This window comes from Heterocephalus glaber, unplaced genomic scaffold (genome assembly GCF_053883595.1).
Source record: "Heterocephalus glaber isolate CG9 unplaced genomic scaffold, H.glaber_assembly_v1.0 deba00000122, whole genome shotgun sequence".
Taxonomy (NCBI): Eukaryota; Metazoa; Chordata; class Mammalia; order Rodentia; family Bathyergidae; genus Heterocephalus; species Heterocephalus glaber.
The window spans coordinates 5,066,650-5,093,076 of record NW_028258138.1 but is presented as its reverse complement, the minus strand read 5'-3'; the positions used below and the strand labels follow the sequence as shown (position 1 = coordinate 5,093,076).

The 26,427-nt window shown below is 49.1% G+C and overlaps 1 protein-coding gene across 6 annotated transcripts in view; it reads left to right on the top strand.

Annotated features, from left to right (window-relative positions):
- Positions 1-26,427, top strand: part of Hlcs (holocarboxylase synthetase) — a 187,109-nt gene that overhangs the window by 10,979 nt on the left and 149,703 nt on the right. For 2 of the 6 annotated variants that reach the window (XM_021256277.2, XM_087212067.1), the window contains exons 2-5: positions 5,425-5,559; positions 17,939-18,101; positions 19,614-20,527; positions 24,805-24,987. In XM_021256277.2, the coding sequence (XP_021111936.2) occupies positions 18,050-18,101; positions 19,614-20,527; positions 24,805-24,987 (1,149 nt within the window). In that variant the 5' untranslated portion in view covers positions 5,425-5,559; positions 17,939-18,049. Of the gene's footprint in view, positions 1-1,872; positions 2,191-5,424; positions 5,560-17,938; positions 18,102-19,613; positions 20,528-24,804; positions 24,988-26,427 lie in introns of those variants that run through there. The other 4 variants (XM_087212036.1, XM_021256276.2, XM_087212043.1 and 1 more) reach the window with 4 other exon arrangements.

Genomic DNA, 26,427 nt, shown 5'->3' with positions numbered 1-26,427 from the left:
GTACATGATTACATTCCCGGTGGGAAGCCGGGGCATGCATGTAACACATCTTCATTTTTGCATCCTCTTCTTCCTCCCTCCCTCTACCCCTTGGTTCCCTTACCTTTTGCAAAAGATTTCCTGTTTCTGTTATCTTTTATTTTGCTCTTTATGTGTTGAGTTTCTCACATAAGAGAAACCATGCAATATTTAAGCTTGTGTCTGATTTATTTCACTTAACATTGTGTTTTTTTCTTTTTTGTGGTCTATTTTCTTGAAGTTTGCTGAAAGATTAAGTGTTTGTTCAGTAAAACATTTAGGGTTTATCACTTTGGTAAGTGCTTTTCACTTGCTAATTCCTGAACTGTAGCCTTGTGTTATCTCAGAAAAGTCCAGTTCCTCCTTGGGTACTTGCTCATGTCTTTCCCCAGTGAGTTAGTTCTGGTCACCACGCAGGACCCCATTTTCCAGCTGCCACTGTCCCAGATGGTGAGCAAGACACAGCTTCATTCTTGCTCATCACTTACTGCCTGTCCTGTTTCTGGTCCACAGTATGTTTACCTTGTTTTTAAGTCCAGTTATTTATTTTTGGACTCTGTCTCTTCCTAAACCTATTTTTTGCTACTCTGTATGCAAGTATCTCATCTGACCAGAACTCTGGGGTTCTCAGAATGGATTTTGTACATTAATGTGTTAAAGCAGATGGATGAATGATTAGGGCACTTTCAAACTCCATCCTTGGATTAAGACTTGGGAGTGTTGGACCTGACTGCTTTTACTCTATTACAGCATCCACTTACAGTGAGAGCCAGACACCAAGCAGCCTGAGGAAGTTATTTGTGAAGTTTTAGAGGTGTCAAGGGCGCTATTCTTTACAGACAAGCCTTTAAAGAATTAAGGTCCCATGGGAGAAACTGTCAGTAACAGGAATAATCATGCTTGGGGATGGAGGCAAGAAGGCTGAATTGTAACTGATGCTCCCCCTTGCCATTGGTCTTCGGATGTTCAGAGTCGAACTGGTGACCCACAGGTGGCAGAAACACCCTATGCAGCCTTTCTGGGTGCTGATCTACCTTCAACTTCTGTTCTCTGCCCTTATTTTAACAAGGAGATGATTGGGTGAGTTTGTGTGACTTACCTTATAACTAGCCCTTTTTGCACGAAGGCTTAGTATAGCTTAATAAAAACAGCCTCACCCACTTTCCAGCTGGACTGGGCACAGGCTGTGTCCGCACCTCCCTGATTCTCCAGAGGTCTGGTCGGCAAGCGCTGCCCGTTTGCCTTTTGCGTTACAAACACAGGCTCAGCCCCTTCCTCCATCTGTTTCCACTCCCAGGGTGGGGAGACTGCTCAGACTCGATCAAGTCAGGCAGCCACTGGGCTACCTCACCCCAAACTACCAACCCATGATCCTCCATCCCAAGAGCAGCCCCTCTCCGCCTCCCCGCCGCCCCTCCAGCCCGGTGTGGCCTCATCCTTCGGTGACAGCCTAGGCCTCTTTGGCCCCCATGACTCTCATCACTCTGCCCAGCCCCCTCCCTCTGGCCTGCTCTCCCTCCCTGCCACCCCCCTCCCGCTCCTGCCTCGCTCCCCCCCACCCCAGGGGCCCGCTCCCTCCATCACTCACAGCTGCAAGAACTGGCCCCCCCCCAGGTGCCTCTTCTCCATCATACACACACACATCTCTGTACGGCCTCCTTTCCCCTCCATCACTCTCACAGACACGCAGACACACCGACAGACACACACACCAACCACACTCCCCAGCATTTCCCGCCCCTCCTCTTCGGGCAGGCTCTCTGTGGAGCCGCTCTTCCGGCCGGGGCGTGACGTGACGTGACTCGAGGGGGCGGAACCCGGCCTGTGGGGCGTGGCTCGAGGGGGCGTACCCAGAAAGGGGCGTGGCCACGGCCCAGGACGGGCGGCGGGAGAGGTCCCGGCCCGGCACCGGCCATGCTCATCACGCTGTGCTACCTGTACCTGTGGGCGCGCTGGGGGCGCCGGCCGGCCGCGCTCGTGCGCTCCACGGTGCGGCGGCTGCGCGCCTCGCGCTGCTCTTTCACCTTCTGCGGCGCGGCGGCACGGCCCGGGGACGCGCGCGTGTGCCTCAGCCGCGGGGGCCGCGTCTTCTGCGTCGGCGAGAGCCAGGTGGGCGGGGGAAGCGCCGCAGGGCCCTGCGCCGCCGCCCGGGAAGCCCCGGAGCCGCCCGAGGTGCGCGCACGCGGTCCCGGGAGGGGTGGGGAGGGGCGGGGGTAGGGTTGGCTTCCGTGGCCTCTCGTGGTGCGCGGGCAGGTGGTTGCCGGGACCCCATGCAGCTGCCCTCGACGACCCTGGCGCTGCAGCCCGGGCGGGCCTGGAGGACCCGAGTTTGGACCCAGAGTTCAGTTCCGCCTGGGCGACAGAACTTGCCTTTTCCCTGAGCCGCTGTGGCCGCTTCGTCCTTTACCAGCAGGGACACCTCACCCACGGCCTCTGCATCCTCTGCGGCTCAGTGCTTAGAAAGGTGGCTCCCGTCCAGTGGCCCTGTCACTGCAAAGGGGCTCCCTGACGCCACAGGATCGCGCCTTCTTTCCATTCAGCTGTCCCGGGAGCGGACTTGACTTCACAACGCGCTTCTGCGCACTTTTTTCGTGGCCCTCACTACCATCGTGTGCATTAACACAGGAACGTGTTTGGCTTTGCGTGGGTTTCTTGCCCCTTTTCTCTTCTGCACAGTTGGGTCACATTGAGCATTTTTTACACGTGTCGAAGCATAACACCCATTTCAGGGTTGAGCATGTTGAAGCTGCGCCTAGGTATGGGTTGGAATTGTGCCCCTGGGAGATAAAAAGCTACCCTCAATCAAAAATATAGTAAATTACCACACGCTGAATATGGGTTTTTACAGTCCTGTGAAGAAAGTACGTGGCTACCACCTAGGTAGCTACCGTCACCCAGACCCCAGGGGGAGATGTGCATTCATTTCATTAGATGCCTGGGCTTTGGGCTTAATTCTCTTAGGAATCTGATTGAGAAAGATAAAATGAGGAAGAATTGGGGGGTAAGTTTTTCTACTGTAATTTCCATGCTGGTTAATTTATTTAAGAAACAACCACTAAGCTATAGATCAGAGTAGAAAATTTGAGCTTGTAAAAACTTAGAGATGGGTCCTAGTTTTCTCAGTTTTACTTTTGAGCATTTTTACATGTTGATCGATGTTAGCCATGCCAACTATGTTTTTGGCTCTTGCCAACTTCCCCAGGCCTGAGTTGGGGCGGCCTTGATTTTTCAGGGCCTGTGCCCTGATGTGCTCTCGTTTTTTCGAAGTTGGCTTTGCTTCCACCGGAGCTCTGCTGTGTCAGGGCTACCTTTCCTTATTCTCCAGGCCACATAGGACTGCCCTGCCGTGTGTCGTCACAGATTTCAAACCACAGTTCTTTATTTCTAGTTTTTAATTTTTTCCTCACTAGGGGCCGGGTCTGTTTAGCCTAGCAGCCTGTCTGAAATGGTTGTTCAGTCTTTCATTAAATAAAAGAATGCTTAATAGTTGTTCGATCTATGCTCTGATATTCAGGGTCTACAAATGGAGAACTTGCCAATTTGTCTCCCATCCAAGTACTAACCAGGCCCGACCCTGCTTATCTTTTGAGATCAGACGAGATCAGGGGTGTTCAGGGTGGTATGGTCATAGACGGCAATTTGTAATTAGATACTGCTGTTTTAAGACTGGAAATATTGTTGGGCTGATGATTTGGTGCTGAGGATAGCTTATTGTCAGTCTGTCTAAATTGAATAACTTTACAGAACTGAATCGCATGGGCCATGTTTTATCCAAATCAAACACATGAATACTGTACTGAATGTGTACATTATATAATTGAAGGCTCCACTGTAAGTTGATTAGTATAACCAATGATAGTTGGTAAAAATTGGAAATATTAAGCATTTTGTGTGTTTAATATACATATTCTCTGTTGGAGTAAAGTGGCCAGTTTTTAAAAAGTAGTTTACTAATGATTATATGGTCTTGCTATGTAGTTCAGGGTGGCCTTAAACTCACTATGTAGCCCAGGCTGGCCTCAAACTTGAAGCAATCCTCCTTCGTTAGCCTCCCGGGTGCTGGGATTAGAGGCGTGTGCCACCATGCCCGGCGGCCCCCCCAGATACTCATTCATTAATTATTTTAATTAATGTGCCAGGCTACTAGGGAAGGGCATATTTGAACTGATAACAGTGGACCTCACTCAAATACCCAAATGCCTTTTTCATAAATGGAGATAATCTCCCACCCCCTTAGATTTCAGCTTTTTCTGTTCTGGGTATTTCTTGTTTTTGCTAAGCTTAAGCTTTCTATTGGTATCTTTTTTTTTTTTTTGGGTACCGGGATCAAACTTGGGACCTTGGACTTGTGAGGCAGGCGGCAGAACCACTGAGCTAAATCCCAGGCCCAAGCTTAAGCTTTCTAAAATCAAATTGCTGTCTTTTTAGAGAGACTTTGGGATTATTGTTGAGTGTGTGTGGAGGGTTGTTCCAGCACCCACCCCCTCCAGGTACCAAACTCTGCAGATGCTCAAATCCCTCATACAAAATGTGCAGTATAGAACCTACACACGTGCTTTCTATACTTTTTGTTTATCTCTTTATTATGATACCTAATACAGTGCAGATGCTAGGTAAATAGTTGTTGTACTACATTGTTTAGGGAATAACAAGAAGGAAACAAAGTCTATACATGTCAATACAGATGTGATTTTTTCCCCAAATATAATATTTTTGTTTGAATCCATTGATGTGGAATCCACAAATGAAGACTGACCGTATCTGATCTGCTAACCAATATTGTCTCTAATCTGCTTTAAAAAAATGTAAAATGAAATTGCTTTTGACTGGAGTTCACATTTCAGATGTGTCTGCTGACTGACTTCCCTCCCTGTGGTAAAGGCCTCTGCTGGAGAGAGCTTATCTCAGGGTTTGAGCCATTGAACTTCAGGAAGATTGTGCGCTTCTTAGATCTTGGGGAGAGGAGCAGCGTTCCGGTTATTTTGAGCAGTGAAGGCAGAAAGGGCGTAACTGCCTGGGGCTGCTGCTGGGACAGCTGTGGGGATGAAGGGACATCTTTAGGCCTCTGTGCCTGGTTCACATTTCCAGGCCTGCACCCTTAACTGCATCCAAATGTGAGATGCAAAGCGCCTGCCTGCTAAGCTGGGAGGAATGGCCGTCAGAATGAATTGTGCAACACAGTATTTGGGGACATTAAAGCTGTCTGGAGTCCGAGTGGGGCTTTGCAGCTGTTGAAGCAGTCACAGCTGCACAAGCAGTGCAGGCGGCTGCGCTCCACAGACAGCCTCAGAGGCCCAGCTGGCCGTACCTGGGTGGCAGGGAGGGTCATCAGGCCAGCTGAGATCCGTGGCAGCTGTGCTTGGAAGTGACACTGAATCCTCTTTATGTTTCTTTCCCTCTGTGCAGTCCATTGACAACCTGAACAAATGGGTCCTGTTTCTGGTCTCTCCCTTTGTACTTGAAGCAGAACACATAGCATTTGTGACAGAAAGCATTTGGGTCCAAGGTGACAGATTACCGGGACCATCAGCTTCAGAAGCAGTGAGTACCATGGTGTTTTTCTCTTGTGCACTGTAAGGGAATTAATCATTTTTTTTTTTTTTTTGTGGTACTGGGGATCGAACTCAGAACCTTGCACTTATGAGGCAGGTGGTGGAACCACTGAGCTAAATCCGGGGTGGGAAATAATCTAAGTCTGTCTTTTGGTGAATGATCTTTCCTTCATTTCTTTTTGAATGTTTTGGGCTGCATAAAGTAAATGAGCAAAATTACTTCCACTTTTAAAAAAAAATGTGGCTGGTACAGAATTGAAAAGCGTACACATGGCTTGCATTTGTGGCTCACACTGCTGTGCCTGAGCTTCGAGTCTTTCCCCACAACCTCTGGCTCCCTGAGGCAGCCGGAATGGCAGACCTTTACCTTCTTCCTAGTCCTGTCATCCTCACATATTCTGAAAACACTTCCATCTCAGTCATTTGTCCACAACTAGTTGTTTTTGTTCTTTTCTGTTTTTTTTTTTTTCAGTACTAGGGATCGAACTCAGGACCTTATACTTGCGAGGCAAGCACGGTGCCACTGAGATAAATCCCTGGCCCTCTTTTCTGTTTTTTGAAATGAGTTCTCACTATGTAGTTCAGGCCGGCTTGAATTTGCTCTGTAGCCCAGGCTGGCCTCAAACTCAGTGGCATCCTCCTGCCTCAGCCTCCCAGGTGCTGGGATTACAGATGTGCACCATGATGCCCAGTTTATATTCTTTTACTAAAAAACCCCACGAAAAACCAAATCAGCACAGCAGCCTACTCTTCCTCTTCACTTTCCATAGATCCAAGTGTTCCTAAAAGCGCCCCTCAGATGTCTCTGTTTGCGCCCTCCTTCCTGTCACCCCTCAAGTCAGTGTCTTCTGTCTCACTGAGGGTGTGGTTCTGTCTGTGCCCCGTCCTCGGGCTCCTCCCCATGGGCAGAGTGGGCATGGTGAACACGGCTGGGCCGCCCTCTTGCTGAAGCTTTGGGTGGGCGCCCGGCCTTGTCCTTGGGCTCCTGAGAGTCTGGCCCTCACCCGACCGACCCTGTGAGTTTCTTCCCTCCCCGTCCGCGAGGTCCTTCTAGCCTTTCTGCCTCCGATTATCCCCTTCGCGTCTCTGGCCCTCCTCGGAGGTCAGCCCACAGGGATGCTGCTGGTGACGGCTGTGTTTACTGGGCTCCTCGTCGTGAGTAGTGCCGCAAAGGGTTAAGAGAAAGGAAGCGGGCAGTGAAGAGGAAGAATTGCCCCGAGTGTGAGACTGAAATGGAGGCCCGAGACGGCGAGGGCGGTGAAGGATAGGCGGGCGCCGGGCCAGGTGCGCTGGAGGGCTCGGGGCAGCCCGAGTGCAGGCCGGTGTCCCGGGGCGCCACGGTGGGAAGGCCCAGGAAGCTTCACCTGGCCCGCACAGGCCCCCGGTGGTGACGCCACTTGTCAGGCCGCCCTAGGAATGTTCCGTCCACCGCCCCTCATGCTGGCAACTGGAAGGTAGTGTTGCGCTTTCTTCTCCAGAATTGAGGGTCACACCCAGGATATGAAACACTGAGCTACATTCCCAGATGTTTTTATTTTGTATTTTGAGACAGGGTCTTGCTAAGTTGCTCGGGCAGGACTGGAATTTGAGGTCCTCCTGTCAGCCTCCCTCAGGGCTAGGATTACAGGTGTGTGCCACTGCGCCCGGTTTATTATTGCCATGTTAGAGCTAAGAGGACTGAGGTTGCAGGAGTAAATGGCACGCCCAAAGCCACCGAGTGCCGGGTGGTAGACAGTTGTAATCAGTGTCTGTACCCTGCACGTAGCCGGAGGAACAAATGAACGGGTTTGGAGAAATGGAGGGCACTGAGATATAAACATAGTTATAGCTTTAGTTACCCCAGATCCAGTCCAGCGGTGCTGCAGGTGATATCCCGTGTCCAGTAGGGAGAGATTGACTGTTGATGTGAAATGCTTTTGCAAACTCAGGTAATTTTTGTATGCGGAGAAGACTATTCATGAACTTTGTTTCTTTTTTTTGGTACCTGAGATCGAACTCAGGTCCTTGCACTTGTGAGGCAGGTGGCGGAACCACTGAGCTAAATCCCCAGCCTGAACTTTGTTACTTAAAAACTGATTTTCAGGCCGGGGATTTAGCTCAGTGGTTTCACTGCCTGCTGTGCAAGCGCAAGGACCCGAGTTCAATCCCTGGTACCAAAAAACCCCCCCAAAACTGATTTTCAATTTTAATTATAAATTAAGTGATCAATTAGTCGAATCATATAAAATTCCCAACATGTGGGTTTTTTTTTCTGTTTTGACCACCTTTGGGCTTTTAAGTTCAGCGTACCATTCTTATAAGCTTAGCAAAAATTTGCAATCACTTTTTTATTTTTTGAGACAGGTTCTCACTATGTAATTCAGGCTGGCCTTGAACTCACTATGTAGTCTAGGGGATCCTCCTGCCTCAGCCTCCCGAGTGCTGAGATTACAGGCATGTGCCACCATGTCTGACTGCAATCATTTTAAAAAATAAAATATTTAGCCCCATTAACGTTGTGTATTTTATTCACAAGTATACTTTTTCTTTCTTGAAAATTGTTATTTACCAATACAGTAATAACATTAGTAAAATATTCACTATTGTATAACACTTTTCATTCTTTTAAAATATATCTGTCAAACAACAACTAAATGCAAATATTTGTGGTATCATTGCAGGGTTAACAATATATGCAATCACTTTTAAAGGGATTTTTAAAAATAATATCCTGTTCAGAAACTGAAATACTTAAAATATTCTTTTTTTATAGGTATAACTTTTGTGTTTTTTAAGATTTAATTTAATTTTATCCCATTTCCCCCTCAAACCCCTTCCCCTCCCTATGTGCAAAAGCCTTGTTTCCATTTTTTCCTTCTTTATGTTTTTTTTTTTTTTTTTTTGGTGCCGGGGATCGAGCTTGGGTCCTTGCGCTTGCGCAGCAGGTGGTGAAACCACTGAGCTAAATCCCCGGCCCATTTTTTCCTTCCATTTTCATAAAATATTCTATTTTTAACTCTCACGCACAGTTTAAGTCATAATCCTTAGTCATAATCCTTGTGCAAAATGTACCCTTGTGATTGGTCTACACATGGCCCGCATTCACTTGTGAATTGAGGTAATGTCATAAATACCCCCAAACCATCACTCAGGGTAGAAACTGGGACATGTGCCCATGGGGACCCCCAGTTTCTTTTTTGATGTATACAGACAGCACCTTTCTGAACACTTACATAATTCTTATGTATTATTAAACTTATAAATATGGTAAGCTTAAAATTGTCTTATATATCCTATTACTATATATAGATTTAGTACGATTTCAGTTTATAACCAAAGCTAGGATTTCCAATGTATTACAGTTATATAAAATAGCAAGGGTGCACAGATTTCTTCTTAACACAAAAATATAACTACTATTTTTTTGTTTTTGGTCCTGGCGATTGAACCCAGGGCCTCAGGCGTGCTAAGCACACACTGTCCCACTGAACTACAGCCCTACTCCCTAACTGCTGTCCTTTTAATTTTCGAAATTGTTACTTCACTGTATGTCTTCTGACATACAGTATCTTTTGTGGGGGAGATAGAGTCTGGGTGTGAACCAGTAGTTTAGGCTGGCCTTGAACTTATGACAGACCTCCTGCCTCAGCCTCCTGAGTGCAGGGATCACAGGTGTGCGCCACCATGCCTGGTCACATGTAGAATATTAAGGAACAAAGTTCCTGCAGTATGTAGCTTGTAGGCTGTGCTGCTTATCAAAGAGACTGCAGGGCGAGAGTGACTCAACCCAAGCTTGATGTTAATCTCTCTCTGCAAGCCCATCCTGGGGCCCCATCTCCTTGTCTTATTTCTCTGCTGTCCTCAGGGTTGACAGACAGCCTTGTGGTGGACACTGTTCCCACTCTCTGCAGCCACACTACACTGTTAGCTTCATCCACTGTGCAGCCCTCAGAGCAGTGAAATGAAGAGGCAGACAACAAGCTTCCTCTTTAAAATTGTGATCCTGAAATTTCCAGTGCCAATTCTGAGCCCACCTGATTGCCCAGAACTTAGACATGTGGCCCTTTGGTCACCTCGCTGCAGGGGAAGGGGAGAAATGCATTTCTCACTGGACAGTTACTGATTTAGGGGACACTGGGGACCCCTGAAACGTTACCAGAAACCTCTGTAGTAGGCTCCAGTCTCCTGCCCCAGTGTATGACATAGGCCTGAGGGAAAAACTAAGACAGAAAGCAGGGGGCCAGGATGACCAATGCTGGTGCAACTGACAAAGGCCTGGCCAGTCCAAGCCACTGATTTTTATTGGTCATCAATTGGGGTAAAGGTGAGCTATGTGCAAGGGCAGAACTATGTCCAAGGATGCACAGTTGTGTGGTTTCTACGGAAATTAATGTAAGCAAGGGGAGGGGAAGACAAAGCATTCTCGAATTAGGAACAGAATAGACAAAATATATGGTTGTAATTAGAACACTATCCTTCTAAGAAGGTTTTAGTTGTGGGAGTGGAATTTGGGTGCGAGTTACCCTGACCTCGGCCTTAGGCTTCCGCTGGACTCACTTCTATAAACAAGCCGATTGAGGGGTCAAGTCTTCACAGCCTGCACTGCTTACAGCCTGCTTTGGGCATAATCAGTATTTCGTCCCTTGTAAGGAGAAACTTGGAGTTCTGTCTACAGGAGAGAAAGGAAGGACAGATAATGGGACATAATTAGTGTCTCTTGCTGGGGATTTAGCTCAGTGGTTCTGTTGCCTGCCTTGCAAGTGCAGGGTCTCGAGTTCAATCCCCGGTACCAAACAAAACAAAAGAAAACAAAAAAAACCCAAATAGTAATTAGTGTCTCTGCCAGGTATTGTACTTAACCTACTTTCTCAGGTGGTTACTGAGCTCTTAACTTTCAGCTGTAGAAACACCTGACCTGGGAAGACTGCCACCTTCCAGTTAACCCATTCTACTTAGGACTGAGAGTTCAGTGGGTTTTGCCGGAGCTGGAGACATGTAGAGCCATTCTCTTAGCTCCCGTGGCTGTTACATGGAGCTTCGATTCTGAGGCTGGGCCCTGTAACTTGAAAAGGGGTTGACCTGTAAGGCTGCAGCTCCTGTTCAGCTTGGCAGCTTGATGGGGATTTGCATTTTAGGAGCGCTTACGAACCACTGCATGTATATTTCACCCGACTCTGAAGCCATTTGAGTTTGTCAGGGTCATAAGATACTAAATAGAAAACATATTATATAAGAATGCCTTTTCAGTGGCTCAGATGTTCTCTCACAGTTTTAGGATGATACAACTCTTACAGCTACATCTGAAATGGTAGCTTTTAAAATTTTAGATGTCTCACATGGCTTTGTTTGTTTGTTTTTGAGACTGAGTCTTACTGTGTAGCTCAGGTTGGCCCTGAGCTCACTGTGTAGTCCTTGCTGCCCTCGAACTTGTGGCAATCCTCCTGCCTCAGCCTTCTGAGAGCTGGGATTACAGGCGTGTGCCACCATATCTGGCTTCACATGGCTTTGATTTGCAATCCTTCTAAAGACCCCTAACAACAAATAAATGACTCTTAGGAAATCAGGGTTTTTTAAATTGTAATTTTTATTAGTACGTTTGTAGTTTCTAATGATTACATTCATCACAAGGAAAGAATTTGGTTTTTAAAAAATGTAGTATTCATGTATTCATATTTTCACTTATTCCCTAATGGGTATTTATTGAACATGTAGTTATTTTGCTAGTTGCAATAATAAATACCAACAGGCGATGGCAGGCTCAGCTCAGTTCTGAGAAAGGCCTGTGGACCAAGTCTGGACGCTCGGATCCTAGCCTCTGGAACAGTTTGAACCACGCAGCAAGACACAGGGAGGGATCTGGGATCCACCAGCAGCTTGGACCCCATGCCATGGGAAGGGAGGACCATGCAGTAGTCACAGATCTTCTCCTCCTCTGCCTTAACCTTTCCCACCAGCCATGCTGTCAGCCGAGCTGTGGTGACAGAAGGGGCTCAGAGGTGGCAGGGGTCAGAAGCCAGCACTTGCTGGCTCTGTGCAGGGACTTGGGCCTCTGTGCTGATCCATGATGCCATGATGTGCCCGGAAGCTGTGCTCTTTGCCTGTGTTTGACAGGGATATCATGGGTGGCCGCCTTACGGATGATGCAGCCGCCAATCAGAAGGGGGCACTATCTGCGTCTTATTAATATTAAAGTTTAGTTGGCTCTCCATGATTTTCTGTCCACAAGTAATGCTCTTCTGTTCTGTCCTTTTTATCTGTGTTCACCTCACATTTGTTCCATTTATTTTGTCTTCAGCATGTTGTACAAGTCTGACTTACTGTAACATTGTGAGATAAGGTCTGTTGTGGTTTTCACTCTTGCTGTTCTTTAACTTGTTTCCTATGTGTGCAGACTTGAATAGTCTCAAATACTATGGCAAATGCACTTCATGCATAAATTTAAAAGGTCATATATGCATTAATTAGGAATTGGGACTCCATCCTAGGTTCAACAGGCTAAAACCTTTTTTAAAAAGCATAACAACAAAGTTCAGCTTGGTGGCGCATGCCTGTAGTCTCAGCAGCTGAGGCAGCCAAGGCAGGAGGGTCTTGGTGAGTTCAAGGCCAGCCTGAGCTACACAGTGAGATCCTATTTCAGAAAACCAGAAACAGAAAAGAAAAGAAAAAAGAAAGAAGGGCAAAAGATCCTATCAGTGGTTTAGATAGGTCACCATTCCAGCAGATAGCACATGGAGGAAACCTGGCACCGACTGCAGTCTGTGTGGGAAGAGGGCTGGCGGCACAGGGACAGAGGTGGCTGCGGAGGGGCAGTGGCCGGGTCCCCTCTGGAGATGGGGTACAGTGGGAAGGGTGGAGGAAGGCGGCCTTGTGCCTTGAGGTGGTCAGCCCTGCTGAGTGACACAGCCTTTGTGCCCCAGCCTTCGACACAAGCCCTCGCTCTTGCCTCGTCACTCAGAGGCTCTGCAGGTTGCTGCTGCTTCCAGCTGTGCCTTTGCTGTGGGCTCTGCTCTACGCCTGTCTCATACAGGGACCTGGGGAGGGACACGCCGCCCTTCTCAGGCACAGCCAGGGACACTGGCGCAGGGGGACTCTTGCTCCACTCCCTGAGTCCAGCCTGAGTGACTTCAGTGATCCCCTGTGCAGTGGGATGCAGCAGCTTCCCAGGCCTGGTCATCGGGAGCCTTGCTGCCTCCGCTGGGGCCTGGAGCATGGCTCCCCGGGGCTGGGCCGGCATCCAGAGGACAAAGCCTCGGGACAGCGCTGGCCTGGCCGAGCCCGTGACAGTGGTTTGGCTTGCCAGCCTCAGGAGGGACCATTCGGCAGAGGACCGTCACCCCCATTAGGCCATTTCCCCAGCTGGGTGGAGCTGAATGCAGCTGTCCAGGCCAAATCTTGCCAAACTGGAATGTTCCAGCCAAATAAGTGATGAGTTCTAAGCCCCTGCACTTGGGCTGGCTTGTTACACAGCAGCACCTCTGAACACCCTCCAATCACCCTACCTGTGGCTGTGAGTCACTGGATTCGGACACGGCGCACCTGGGGTGGTCTCCAGAGCCTAGGGACACCCAAGAGCACAGATAACAGGAGGTTGTGACAGAGCGGATGTGTCTCTTACCTTCTGACTAGCCCTTTTTTTGAGTCATTGGCTTTGCCATTCTACCTTTAAATTTTACCTGGGTGGGTTTATCAGTCCAGCCCTTGCTTGCTATGGAGTTGTGATAACCTTACACTGTGACTTGCTTTTGCAGTACCCTTCTTATAAAACTGCCACAGAGCATATTGCCTTTTTCATAGAGAGACAGAAAAGAATTTTATAGCGTCCCTTTATCCTGTTTCCAATCCTGAAAGGCAGCTAGGGTAATGGAAAGTCCCCAATAATCTTAGTTTCATTGTTTCAAATTCTTTATATCCCTGTATCCAGCCCCTTTAACAACCTACCATGCATTTAAAATAATTTGGAGCTGGGCAGTGATACACACCTGTAATCTCAGCCCTTTGGGAGGCTGAGGCAGGAGGATCAGAAGTTCAAGCCCAGCCTGAGGCGATCTAAAATAAAAAATAAATTAGAAACAAAGGTTGGGGATTTAGCTGTGTGAAGGCCTGGGGTTCAGTCCCTACCACTGGAAGAACAAAAAAAGATTTGGACGAGAAGAAACAGCGGTCAGAAATTAGCAGCATCAGTTGTCTGGTTGGCAGCTGAATGGGTTGTTAAGATTTCTGTTCTCCCAGCTGCTACAAAGCTTCCGCCGGTCACCTGCAGTTTGGAAAGGCCACTCCCAGCGGTTACAGCTGCTGTCGCACTTCCAGGTTCTTCCTGGACAGTGAGTGGCGCCCGCCCTCCTTGCGTGCTATCCTGGGTTGCAACATGGAGTCTAGGAGTTGGGTTACGGACCAGGTTTCTGTGCGCTGCTTCTAAGGGGAAGCCCCTTTGTTTAGGGCCAAGCAGGGCTTCCTCAGCTTTGATCTTTGGGAGCAACCCTTTTGCTAGACTTCCCCTTTCTTTCTTTCCCCTTTGTCTTCATCTCCTAGTGCAAATTTGAAGTGTCCTGTTTGCTTTTGCCCCCCCTCTTGAAGTATCAATGACCGTGCAGCTTTGCCGGCTTTGCTTTGATCACAGCGCCCAGTGCCGCTTGGAGGGCTTTGCATGGTCTGGCTCCCGGGCCTCATTCTAGAGAAAGGAAGTGGGCTTGGGTGAGGAAGCGGTTGGCTGGGCTGAGAAACACGATCCGTGTGTGTGCAGATCATCTTTTGGCCTCTGTCCTTCCTCCTCCTTGTCTCCTGCATCTCTGCCTCAGAGGAGTGTGAGGATTTAATTACCGGCGCCCTTTAGGGTGCTGACTCATGTTTCAACCCCCCGACCTGTGGCTTGCGCGGGGCTGGAGGCGGCGGAGAGCCGGGTGCGTGCAGGGTCACGCAGGAGGTTGCACCATCTCTCCCTGACCCCCTCCACAGAGCCTGCCCTGCTCACTTGGCAGTGTCTCCTCGTCCTCCTCGTCTGACGTCCTTCCTGCATCCCCAGAGCTTTGTGTCCCCGCAGTATTGGTCGAGGTTAAGGTTAAGCTTCCTGAGTCCCCTCCCAGGCTGTCAGCTTGGAGATGGAGACTCCCGAGACGCCAGGCTGATAGACCCTCCACAGGAAGCCAGCAAGGGGGTCCGTGTCCCAGCCGGGGCCAAGTAGGTGATGACTGGAGGGAGGTAAATTCTGAGGTTAGTCCCTCCAGATATTCTGGGCCAATTAGTTCATCTTCATTATTATTTATCTATTTTTGGTACCGGGGATCGAACTCAGGACCTGTGCTTTTGAGGCAGGCGGCTGCACCACTGAGCTAAATCCCGGGGGCTCCCCCTCCCCCTCCTTCTCCTCCTCCTCATTTTAGGACGGGGTCTACTAAGTTCCCCAGACTGGGCTTCAACTTGTGATTTTTCTGCCTCAGCCTCCCAGAGTTCTGAGAAACAGGTGTGCACCACCACAGCTGGCTTATGTATTTTATTCAGCATTTTAAAAAATGGTTTTCACCAGGAGTCAGCTCTAAAATCTTAGTCCGCCAGCCTTGGAAAAATGGAATTCAGAGTTATGTGTCTGATTATGAAAGTTGAGGGCGTATATCCCTGGGAAGACAGTTCTTCCCAGGGAGAGTCGGGCCTCACTCACGGCACCTTAGAGACTACGAAGCTCACTGTTGCTGTTGGTTATTTATTATTATAAATTTTACCGGTACACTTTGACACACAGTGATCACATTCGTCATGGACACTTTCTACTTGTACATAATAGACCTTCATTCATTTCTCCCCCTCCCCCTCCCTTCCTTTCAATCCTTCTTCTCCTCTCCCTTTATAAAACCTTCTTTCTATTGTTTGCCTTCTATTCTTATTATTTTTATCCCCATTCCCTCCCTTTCCCCCTCCCCCCTCCCTTGCTCCCCTTCCCATTTGAACATTTTCTTCCTACTTCCAGATATCTATCATCCATTTTGGTCCTTAGTTTCCCTTCCAGTTTTTCACACCAGAGAAACAGCAGTATTTAAACATGTGTGCCTGATTTATTTCAGTTAAAATTATGTTCTCAAGGTGCATCCATTTACCTAAAAATGTCTCCAGTTTGTCCTTCTCTATGGCAGAGTACTACTCCATTGAATTAAAACACCACATCTTTTTTATCCATTTATCGGTTGCTGGGCATTTGGGCTATTTCCAAAAGTTAGCTATTACAAACTGTGCCGCTATAAACATGGGTGTATGTATTTCGCTGTGGCATGATGCTTTTTAACTCTTTCTGGAAGGTACCAAGAAGGGGAACAGCTGGGCCAAATGGAACCTCTAGTTTTAATTTTTTGAGGAATCTCCATAACTGAATTCCATATTGATTGTACCGATTTACACTCCCACCAACAGTGAAGAAATTATTAGGTTTTTTGAGATAAGGTCTCACTGTGTAGCCCAGGCTGGCCTCAAACTCTTGCATGATCCTCCTGCCTCAGCCTCCTGAGTGCTGGGATTACAGGTGTGTGCCACCACACCTGGTTTCATTGTTGTTTGCAAAGCCAGGTGCAGTAATAGGTAATAGAAAGAGTTCTCATTAATGGAGCCCTCTATTCTGTCTCAGGCTTTCTCCTGGGGGCATTACACACACTCTTCAAACCTACATCGTGATGGGCACTAACACTGTGGTCCCGATTTACCAGTGAGGAAGCTGAGTGCAGCGACTTCTCCAGGGCCAGGCCCCAGTGATACCGAGTTTGAGCCAGGTCCTTCTGCCCGAGGGCTCCCTTTTCCGTTGGGTACCGTGAGTGGTCACAGGACCCCATCTCCCAGTATGGAAAGCTGCTTTTGGACAAACCAGAGGCCTGAAGCTTGTGTTGTCTGCTCATTCTCCGCCCCCTTGTGGTGGCCGCGTGAACTGTCTGGGACTCTTGACCTTCATCCTCACATTGCAGCATTGTGGGAACCCTGATTGCCACGCACCTCCAGGTCGGAGCTGTGGCAGGAGACTGCGGGTCTGAGGTGCCTCCAGAAGTTCTGCTTTGATTCTGCCTGGCCTGCACTTTGCAGGCTCCCTGAGGACTGAACGGAGGGAGGGCCTCGTGTGTGCTAAGCAAGCTCTCCACCCAGGGCTGTGCCCCTGCCCCATAAGTTCCATTGGAAGTTGTCTTAGTCACTTTCTCATCTTTGAGACCCAGTACCTGACGCCCACAGTTTAAAGAAGGAGAGGTTGATTTTGGCTCAGTTTGTGAAGGGTTCACTCCAGAGTTCCCGGATCCCCGGCGGGCAGCACGTCTGAGGAGAGCTGGTATCCTGGAAGCAGAGAAAGGGAGGAGCTGGAGAGACAGATAAACCCTGCCAGGCCACGCCCCGTGACCAGGCCCCGCCTCCTAACCGGAAGTGAGCTCTGCGGGGGGGGGGGGGGCATCAGACAATCACCCTCTGAAAGCCGCACCTATTAGTACATGAGGCTCTGGGGGGTCTCTCAGTGTACCCCATAACGGAAGTCATGGGGACTGTGGACCTGTCCTTCCCTCCTGGGCCCTGTCGCCAAAGACCCCTAGGGAATGGCCTTTTCCCATTAATTCCTTCTAGCAGCTGATTCTTCAGTTGCTTTTAATTTCGAGAGTTGAGGTTGAGTGATTTGGAAGCACTGTTATCAGCTGCAACTAAAAACATCTGGGCCATGTTGTGGCTTGTGTCTAGATGTACCCCCAAAGCCTCATGCAGACATTTCCTTTTTTCTTTGTTCTTTTTTTCTTTTTCTTTTTGAGACAAGGTCTCACTTTGTAGTTCAGGCTGGCTCTGAACTCACTGTGTAGCCCAGGCTGGCTTCAAACTTGCCTCCATCCTCCAGCCTCAGCCTCTCAAGTGCTGGGAGGGATTACAGGTGTGTGCCACCATGCCTGGCTTCATGCAGTCTTTTTTGAAGGTAGCTAAGTCTGGAATTTGTGATGCTGGGATTTAAGGGCATGTGATTACTAAACCACTACATGTAAGTGATTGGTTTAGCACTGCCCTAATTCCTATAGTCTAAGATAAAAGGAGCAGAGGGATGCTGTTAAGGTCCCTTGTCTTTGCTACTTGTATGCGCCTTGTTGTTTCTCCTGGCGATGCCTGTTTGCCCATCCCTGCCTTGGAGCCAGCCCATTATGGAGTGAAACCTCTACAAACTGTGAGCCAAATAAACTGTTCCTCTTTAACTTTGAGTGTTGCATTGTCTCAGCAAGGAGAGAAAAGTAATTTGTAACACAGGCCAAAACAACTGATAGTAGTGAAATACAATATCCAGTAATATGTTGTGTCTGACTGTGTTCATTATTATTGGTGAGGAGCCTGAGAGGAAAAATAAAGTGGTCATTTTAGAGTTGAAAAAGTCCAGCTTCTCTCTTCTTCCTTTTTCTCAGATTGTCAAGTGGTCTGACTGCTGTCTGCCCTTAGCTTGCCGACCAGGCGATCCCTACCAGCTAATTGCAGAAGCGAGTGTGGACGACTTCAGCAGGCTGGGCGCAGCATTCATGGAAGACAGGCTGCAGATGGAGAATGGGCTGGTGCCTCAGAAGATCGTCTGTGAGTGACTTGGGAAAGTGCTTCTGTCCTAGTGGTGCAGTCAGTGCTTCCTCGAGGAAGGGATGCTGAGCACTTCTTTTGATATGACTGAAGGCCAAGAGTAGTTCAGTTTAATTGAGCCACCAGGTTTGATTTAACCCTAAAGGGAAAAAATACATATAGGTGTCAAGAGTTTGGGGGACAAGGGGATGATATATTATTAATGTGTATAGGATTTCTTAGATTTTTATTTTAAATGGTACTGGGATTGAACCCAGGGCTTTTGCACTGAAGTACATCCCCTGTTTTTAGTTTTTTAAAAAAATTTTGAGACAGGGGATTGCTAAGTTGTCCAGGCAAGCAAGAAGAACTTATGATACTCCTGCCTCAGCCTCCCAGAGTGCTGGGATCGCAGGTGTGTACTGCCATGCCCAGCTTCTGTCAGGAGTTTTCATAATTGCCTTGTCTGTGTGCTGGCATTTATATTCAGAACACTTACTCTTTTATGCACTATAAATAGTTTCTAGACTATGGTTTTGCTGAGTGGGAAGCACAGTGTCACTATGTGGTTCTAAATCTGACAGCTTTTACTTAAAATATGTATATCACAATTTTGGGGGACAAATCTTTTTCTTTAGGAATCACACAAATGTTCCTCTTTAGGCCTACTGTGCAGGTTTTCTGTAGTTATAAAAGTTTCCATTTATATGGTAGGCAGTAAGTGTCACTGACCATTTTTGGACGTTTGTGTAAATCACTCAGTGTGCTGATGTGCCGTGTGCACGCCCAGCACTGTGGTGGGCGTATAGCAAGTGGGGGGGGGCTTTTTTTCCTGAGACAGGGTCTCTCTCTATAGCTCAGGATTGCCTTGAACTCAGTCTGTGACCCAGGTTGGCCCTGAGCTCAGTGTCCTCAGGACCCTCCTACCTTAGACCCTCAAGTGCTGGAATTGTGGGCATTACCACTACACCCAGCTCAATAAATGGTTTTTGAATTAGTGATCACGAATTTATACTACAGCCCTGAGAGACGATACTATATAACCCTTCTCCTCTCTAGGTCCTGTGAAGTGTTCTGAGCATGACTCTTTCCTGAGCTATGCTTGGATAGACTGTACCCATGTGACCTTTTTATTTCTCAGGTTCATTACCATATAGGAAAATAACATCCAAGAAATTGAATTTTTAACCAAGTAGGAAAAATCATCTCTTTGAATCTCCCTTTCTTTACCAGTCAATAAGAGGATTGAAGCCTCTTAGCGAGACCTGGTCTCAAAATAAAAATAAAATAAAAGGGAGGGGTCCTGGAGATGTAGCTCAGGGTTACGGCCCTGGTATCAATCCCTAGTACTGAAAAGATTAATTATAAAAAAAGATCCAAGGCTGTCTGGTTTGTGCAGGAAAGATGCTGTGAAACTGGAGTTTCACACCTGTGGGTCTGGGGCTGCCCCGGGGTGGAGGCAGGGGCTGTACCAGAGCAGGTGGTGGGTTGTGGAGTCTGGGTGCTGATGATGCTCTTCCACCCTTGCCCTAGCGGTGCACTTGCAGGACTCTGCTCTGCAGGAGCTTGAAGACCAGGCCTCCTCTGGCCGAGCCCCAGTCCTGCAGCCCAACGCTGAGCTCTCCCCAGAGATGGAGCCCTCAGGAGACAGGAGAGATGGGCCGGAGGCCTCTGGGGCCTGTGCCTCCAAGCCAAGCAGGGACTCCGCCGAGGACAGTGAGCCCTGTGCCCCTGCCAGGCACCGGCACCTGCACCTGTCCAGCTGCCATGAGTGTCTGGAGCTGGAGAGCAGCACCATCGAGTCTGTGAGGTTCGCGTCTGCTGAGAACATTCCTGAGCTCCCTTATGATGCCAGCAGCAGTCTGGAGGGAGCCTCTGATGAGCTCAGCCTGGAAAGGGAAGGCAGGAGAGGCAATGCCACAGGGAAGGCACCCAACATCCTCCTCTATGTGGGCTCTGGCTCCCAGGATGCCCCCGGCCTGCTGCAGCAGGTCCAGGCTCTGCTGGCCAACTGTGTGGACACCGACAGCTACCTCCTGTACCCACTGTCGGAGGACAGTGCTCGCAGGGACCCATGGCCAGACAGCTGCCTCCTGTTGGTCATCGCCGCCAGGGAGCCCATCCCCGAGGATGTGCATGGGAGGTTCACAGCCTACCTCGAGCAGGGCGGGAAGGTGCTGAGCCTGTCTTCCTCCTTCAGGCTCGGTGGCTGGCGGGTGGCCAGCAAGGCTGCGCTGCAGAGGTCCGTGCAGAACCTGGTGTTTTCCAAGGTGGGCCGGGGTGATGTGAAGCTCAGCGCTCTGAGCAGTGGCTGTGTCTACGAGGAGGCCCCTGGAGAGCCGCTCTGCCCCGGCAGGCTGCAGGGCCACCTAGAGAATGAAGACAAAGACAGGGTGATTGTGCAAGTGCCTTTTGGTGTCCGTGGAGGGGAAGCCGTTCTTTGCCAGGTACTGGGGGTGGCAGAGGGTGTGTGCTCCTGGTGGCTGCCCGTGGGTCTCGAGGGTTTGTGTGTGTAGGGGAGGCACTGGCCCGGGGCTGGGGTTTTGCTGGTGGAAAGCTTACCAAATACCCTGCTTAGCCAAACACTTAGGATGGGAGGATGAGGCAGAAGGTACTATGGTTAATTAGGCTTTCCCGGTTAGCCAGGGAGTAGTCAGAAAACTTGTTTTGATATTTACTGATAATAATTTTTCGAAAATGTGTTAGTCTGTTTCAAAGCTCACTGTGGCTATTATCATCAAGCCTTCATTTCATGTGGGAACTTCAAAGATTTAGGATAATCATTCTGAACACCAGCAAGCATCCTGATAAAATATTGCAGTTGACAGTAAAGGTAGTTAGTGTTAAAACCATCTTTGAGAGCTGGGTGTGGTGGTACAGGCCTGTAATCCTAGCACTTGGGAGGCTGAGGCGGGAGGATCACCATGAGTTTGAGTCCAAGGCCAGCCTAAATGACATTGTGAGACCTTGTCTGAAAAACACAAAAAAACCCCGCAAAAACAACAAACTAAAAATAACCATAAGAACAACAAAACTGTGCTCAAATCTTCAATTCCTTTCTTATGATGTCACTCTTAAAATCTTAAGTGCTGGGGCCGGGGATTTAGCTCAGTGGTTTTGCCACCTGCTGCACAAGCAAGCGCAAGGACCGGAGTTCGATTCCCCGTACCAAAAAAAAAAAATCTTAAGTGCTTATGCCTGTAATCCCAGCATGTAGAAGACTGATGCAGGAGGATCTCAAGTTTGAGGCCAGCCTAGGCTAACAGCAAAACCAAAACCAAAACCAAAACCAAAAAAATCTTAACTGCTGTGGAAAGCTCCAAATAAGAGAATGTGGAAGTTATTTTAATTAGATGGTATATTTATACACAGGTAGGGGGAGATGGGAGGGCCGAAAGGCCAGGCTGATTTGCTCCACATGCTGAGGAAGTCCTTTGGCCCCACTGCTGTTCTCCCTTTTAGCTTCGGGTGGAGAGAGCAGTCCCAGCAGCCTCCTCACCGATCTGATCTCTGAGCGCCGCAGGCCAAGTTTCTCTGAGAGCTGATGCCGCTTCCTCCTCTGCTCAGGGTTCCCCTGTAGAATGAGACCCTGGGGTGTGGGCGTTTTGCCCCAGAGACTTGCAGGGATGGACGTGCTGGACTTCATTGTCCAAGGGATCTTTTTATCCACTTAGAGAATGGCTTGGTTCCGTTTTGTTTTCAGTTCCTGTGCCAGACTCTCCAGCCCCCACAGCAGGTAAAGCCCGTTGGTTTTCTGAGCAGGTGGTCTTCAGAGTGCTGTGTAGGTTTGCTTCTGCTGTTTGAAGCCCACTTATTTGTTCTTCAGTTCCTTCCGGGGCACAGATGGCTTAGTGTTCCGAAATGTGGACCCGACGGCAGATGCGCAGGGCCCCTGCAGGCCGCAGCCACATGGGCTGTGTCTGGAGGTCTCCTAATCATCCCTCTTAGCCTCTCGCTGCAAGTACAGTCGCTATAGCAACCCACATTCTCCGAAAATCCACCAAAAACCCTACTTCCTAGAGCCATATTTCAGTTTTGAAGAGCGAGTTTACCACCTCTGCCCAGTGATGCATACTAGAAAATTGATTTGGCACTGTTGGGATCCAGTTCTCCGAGTTACATAGCAAATCTGCTGGCTGCACTGTTTAAACCGACCCTGTTACTGTCATAAAATCTGATACTGCAGCGCATTGCCCAGGGAACAAAAGGCAGGCTGATGCAGCTTCAAGGTCAGATTCCGAGGATTAGGACGTCGTTTCGATTTTAAACAACTGCCAGTCTTGTGTGTGACACAAGCAGTCACACACTGGCTTCTCCTCAGGCTTGTGTTGTGATACCGCCCTGCGATCAACCAATAAATATGATTACAGGCTGGTGAGTTTCCCCTTTCTCTGCTCAGTATCACAGTCTTCTTCTGTGTGATGAATCCAGTAAGGATGGAACCCAGTAAGCGCAGGGGTGAAGAACTTCAAGGGTGAGACGCAGCTGCACACAGGGCGGTGGTGTCCAGGCCAGGTGAGCTGCCTTTGCATTGGCAGTGACAGGGGAAAAGAAGGCAAAGGGAAAAGGCAGAGTCGCTGCGGCCACTGTGCTGATCAGGGTGCAGGAACACTTGGGCTTTGGCCTTGTGCTGGTGTTTGGCCATCAAGTGGCCCAGGAGTTAGGGCTGGAGTTGTCCTGCTCCGGCCTGGAGTTAAGGTGTCGCTCGAGTGGGTAGCTCAGCTCATGGCAGGAGTGGCCCTGCTTTTGTAGCAGTTCCTCGACTGTGGCCCTGAGGACATTCTTTGCACCTGAGCGTGTTTAGCAGCACCCGGTCTCTGCCTAGCTGTAGTGGCGCCCTCTTCCTGTCCAGCGCTGGAGGCGTTTTTAGGTGAGAAGCCATGTTGGCAGAAGAAGCCAGATTACGAGATGGGGCTGTCACTGCAGTCACGACAGCGTCAACAGAGGAAGAGACTGTGGTCTGAAACCTCCAGGACCAGGACTGTGTCCACCACGCATGCCCCCTGCGTGGGGTCGGTCCCTGTTCACTGAGAGGACAGAGCCACAGTGGCGTCTCTTCCCACTGCCATTCTAGAAGCACTGAAATCTGTTTTTGTTTTTATTCTTGCAGTGCTGGGGATTTAACCTAGAGCCTCACACATGTTAGGTAAGTGCTGTACCACTGAGTTCTACCCCCAGGCCAGCACCTAAATCATTTCTTTTTTTTTTTTTGAGATAGAGTCTTGCTATGTCATTCAGACTGGCTGTGAACTCACTGTGCAGCCCAGGTTGGCCTTGAACTTGCAGTGATCCTCTGGCCTCAGCCTGCCAAGTGCTCGGATACAGGCGTGAACCACTACCTTTGAAATCTTGAAACCATAAGACAGTCAGGAGGGTGTTCTGCCAGTTTCAGCGGCCTGCCTGCCACGATTGCTTTTTCCCCCACAGCATCTTTCTTGTGAAAATGTGCAGGCTGCTTCACTGCGCCAACTTCTTGGGTATCTGACCATTCCTGCCATGGGGTGAGCGGGCGTGTGTTTAACCTCGGGCCTCTGTCCCTCCTGTGGGCTCCGGGGGGAACACGCTTTGCTTGTCTTATTTCTGCCTCATATAAGGGTTTCCCTCCAGGGGAGCCACCTGCTCACCCGAAGGATAGGGGCACCCTATGGCGCTGCTGTCTGAGGAGATCGCACTGGGGTGCAGGAGACCAGGTGGGACAAGGGTCCTCTAGCGGCTTCACTTCCCGCTGTAGCTCTCTCCGGGCTAGCTGGAGGACAGACCCCCTGCTGCCTGCAGCTGCCCAGCTGTAGTGGGGGCCCAAGTTGAGTAATGCTGTGCAGGCTTTTCCAGCTTGGCCTTGACCTTGAGCATCTGTGCCACTGCAGACAGCATATTCACAGAGTGTGTTTGCCTCAGTTAAGACTTTGGTGGGAACTGGGAGATTTCAAGTTCCCTAAAGGCTGGCACTGTGCTTTTTATTTCCCTAACCCTCAGGTCAGGAGCTCTGCATCCAGGAGGCACAAACAAAAGAAAGCCAACAGGCCTGGGTTGTTCCTTGGGGTACCTGGTGTTCTGGTAATTCAGCCTTTCACCCCCAGTTCAGATATGATCTCCTCAGGGCTAGAAGGTCGAGTAGTTCCTTCTTCCAGGACTCACAGGGCTGAACACAGGGAGCCCCAACTCCGGGAGCTCAGGCAGGTGAAGGAAGGCATAAGGAAGGCCTTTGGATGTGTCCCCCGGGTCTCAGCACCACTGTGTTGGCAATGTCTCAGCCCATGGCCGAGTGGAGTGACTTGCCCAAGGTCACACGGCCCGGAAAGTGATCTGCAGCCCTCCAAGGTCACCCTCATGCGGCCCTTTTGCCTGGAAGTTGTGGTTCAAGAGGGCCTTTTGAATGCTTTCCTTCTTTTTACTGCTTGTCATTACTTTATAGATGTTCAGGTTCAGAGTTAATATTCTGTTGATAAGGAGAACAATTCATGGTCAAGTTTTCAGGAAACCTGGGAATGAAGCCCTACTCCTCCTCTTTTTTTTTTGTTTTTTTGAGACAGGATCTCGCTCTGTCGTCCAGGCTGGTCTTGAACTCACTATGTAGCCCAGGTTGGCCTCAAACTTGTAGCATTCCTCCTGCCTCAGTCCTCCGAGTGTTGGGATCAAGGTGGGCACTAGCACACCCTGCTGATGAAACTGTCTTTCCTAGTGTCTGTAAGGGCCCCCAATTTACCAAGTGTATCTTTTTTTTCAGGTGCACTTAGAAGTACCTGCCAGCACCTCTGTAGTGCGAACCCAAGAAGAATTTAACTTGCTCAAATCAAGCAATATTAGACGGTATGAAGTCCTTAAGGAAATCTTGACAGCCCTCGGCCTAAGCTGTGACGCACGAGAAGCTCCCGCCTTAACACCTCTGTACTTACTGACAGCCACTGAGGTGAGTCTTTGGACTCAGCAGAGAAGAGCATGCCTCCTCAGAACCCTGTTCTGTATTGGTCCTGTTTCATCGGGTCTCAATTTTGGTTTTTTTTGTTTTGTACTGGGCCTTGAGCTTGCTGGGCAGACGCTACACCATAAGCTGTATCCCTCGTGGGTCTCACTTCGTTCAGTTTTGTATTGTAGTTTTGAGACAGTGTGCTGTGGCTTGTGTCTAGATGTCCCCCAAAGCCTCATGGAGTCTTTTTCAAAGGCAGCTAAATCTGGACTGTGTGATGCTGGGATTAAGGGTTTGTGATTACTAAACCACTACACAGGAGTGATTGGTTTGGCACCGGCCTAATCCCGAAAGTCTGAATAAGATAAAAGGGACAGAAAGACACTGTTAAGGTTCCTTGTTGCTTTTGCTACCTCGTGTGCACCATGTTGCTTTTTCTTTGCAATGCCTGTTTGCCATCTACCCTGCCTTGCAGTCAGCTAATTATGGACTGAAACCCCTACGAACTGTGAGCTAAATAAATCCTTTCTGCTTTAGCTTTGGGTGTTGAGTATTTTGTCTCAGCAACGAGAGAAAAGTAACTAACACACAGTCTCACTGTGTATTCCAAGCTGGTCCTGAACTCACTATGTAGCCCAGGCTGGCCTCAAATTTACAAGGATCCTCCTGCCTCAGCCTCCCAAGTGCTGGGACTACAGGCATGCACCATCACACCCGGCTTCACTTTTGATTTCTGTTTTCACCTGGGGATTAGGAACTCTCTCCATGTGCAAGGATCTTTAGTGTTTTTAATGTTGGTGTGTAAGGAGGATGGAGTGGACCATGGAGCCTGCAGGTATGGGGCTCTTCAGGGGAAGAAGATCCCAGTTGTGTGCATCAGGAGTGTGCAACTCTGCAGCCACAGATGAGAGGCATTTGAACAACTGACCGTGTCTGTACTGAACACGTACAGGGGCTCGGCATGGAGCCACTTCCCTGGCTCTTTTCATTTTTTATTTGGAGACAGGGTCTTGCTAAATTGCCCAAGCTGACCTTGGACTTGTGATCCTTCTGCCTCAGCCTCCTCAGTAGGTAGGATGATAGGCATGTGCCACTGTGTGTGTGGCCAGGCCTTTTTCTTTTGGTTTTGTTGTTTTTGAGACAGGGTCTCACCATGTCGTTCAGGCCGACTTTGGACTATGTAACCCAGGCTGGCCTTGAACTTGTGGCAGTCCTCCTGCCTCAGCCTCCTAGGTGCTGGGATCACAGGCGTGTGCCACCACTCAGCCAGACCTTTTTCTGCTTGTTATTCCCAAAACAATAGAGTGCAGTGATAGCTGTTTACATAGCATTTCGGCTGTATTTGTGTCACAGAGGCTGTGTGTAGGTGATGTACAGATACTGTGCCATTTTCTGTAGGCAACCTGAGGCTCTGATTTTGGTGTCCATGGGAAGGGAATGCTG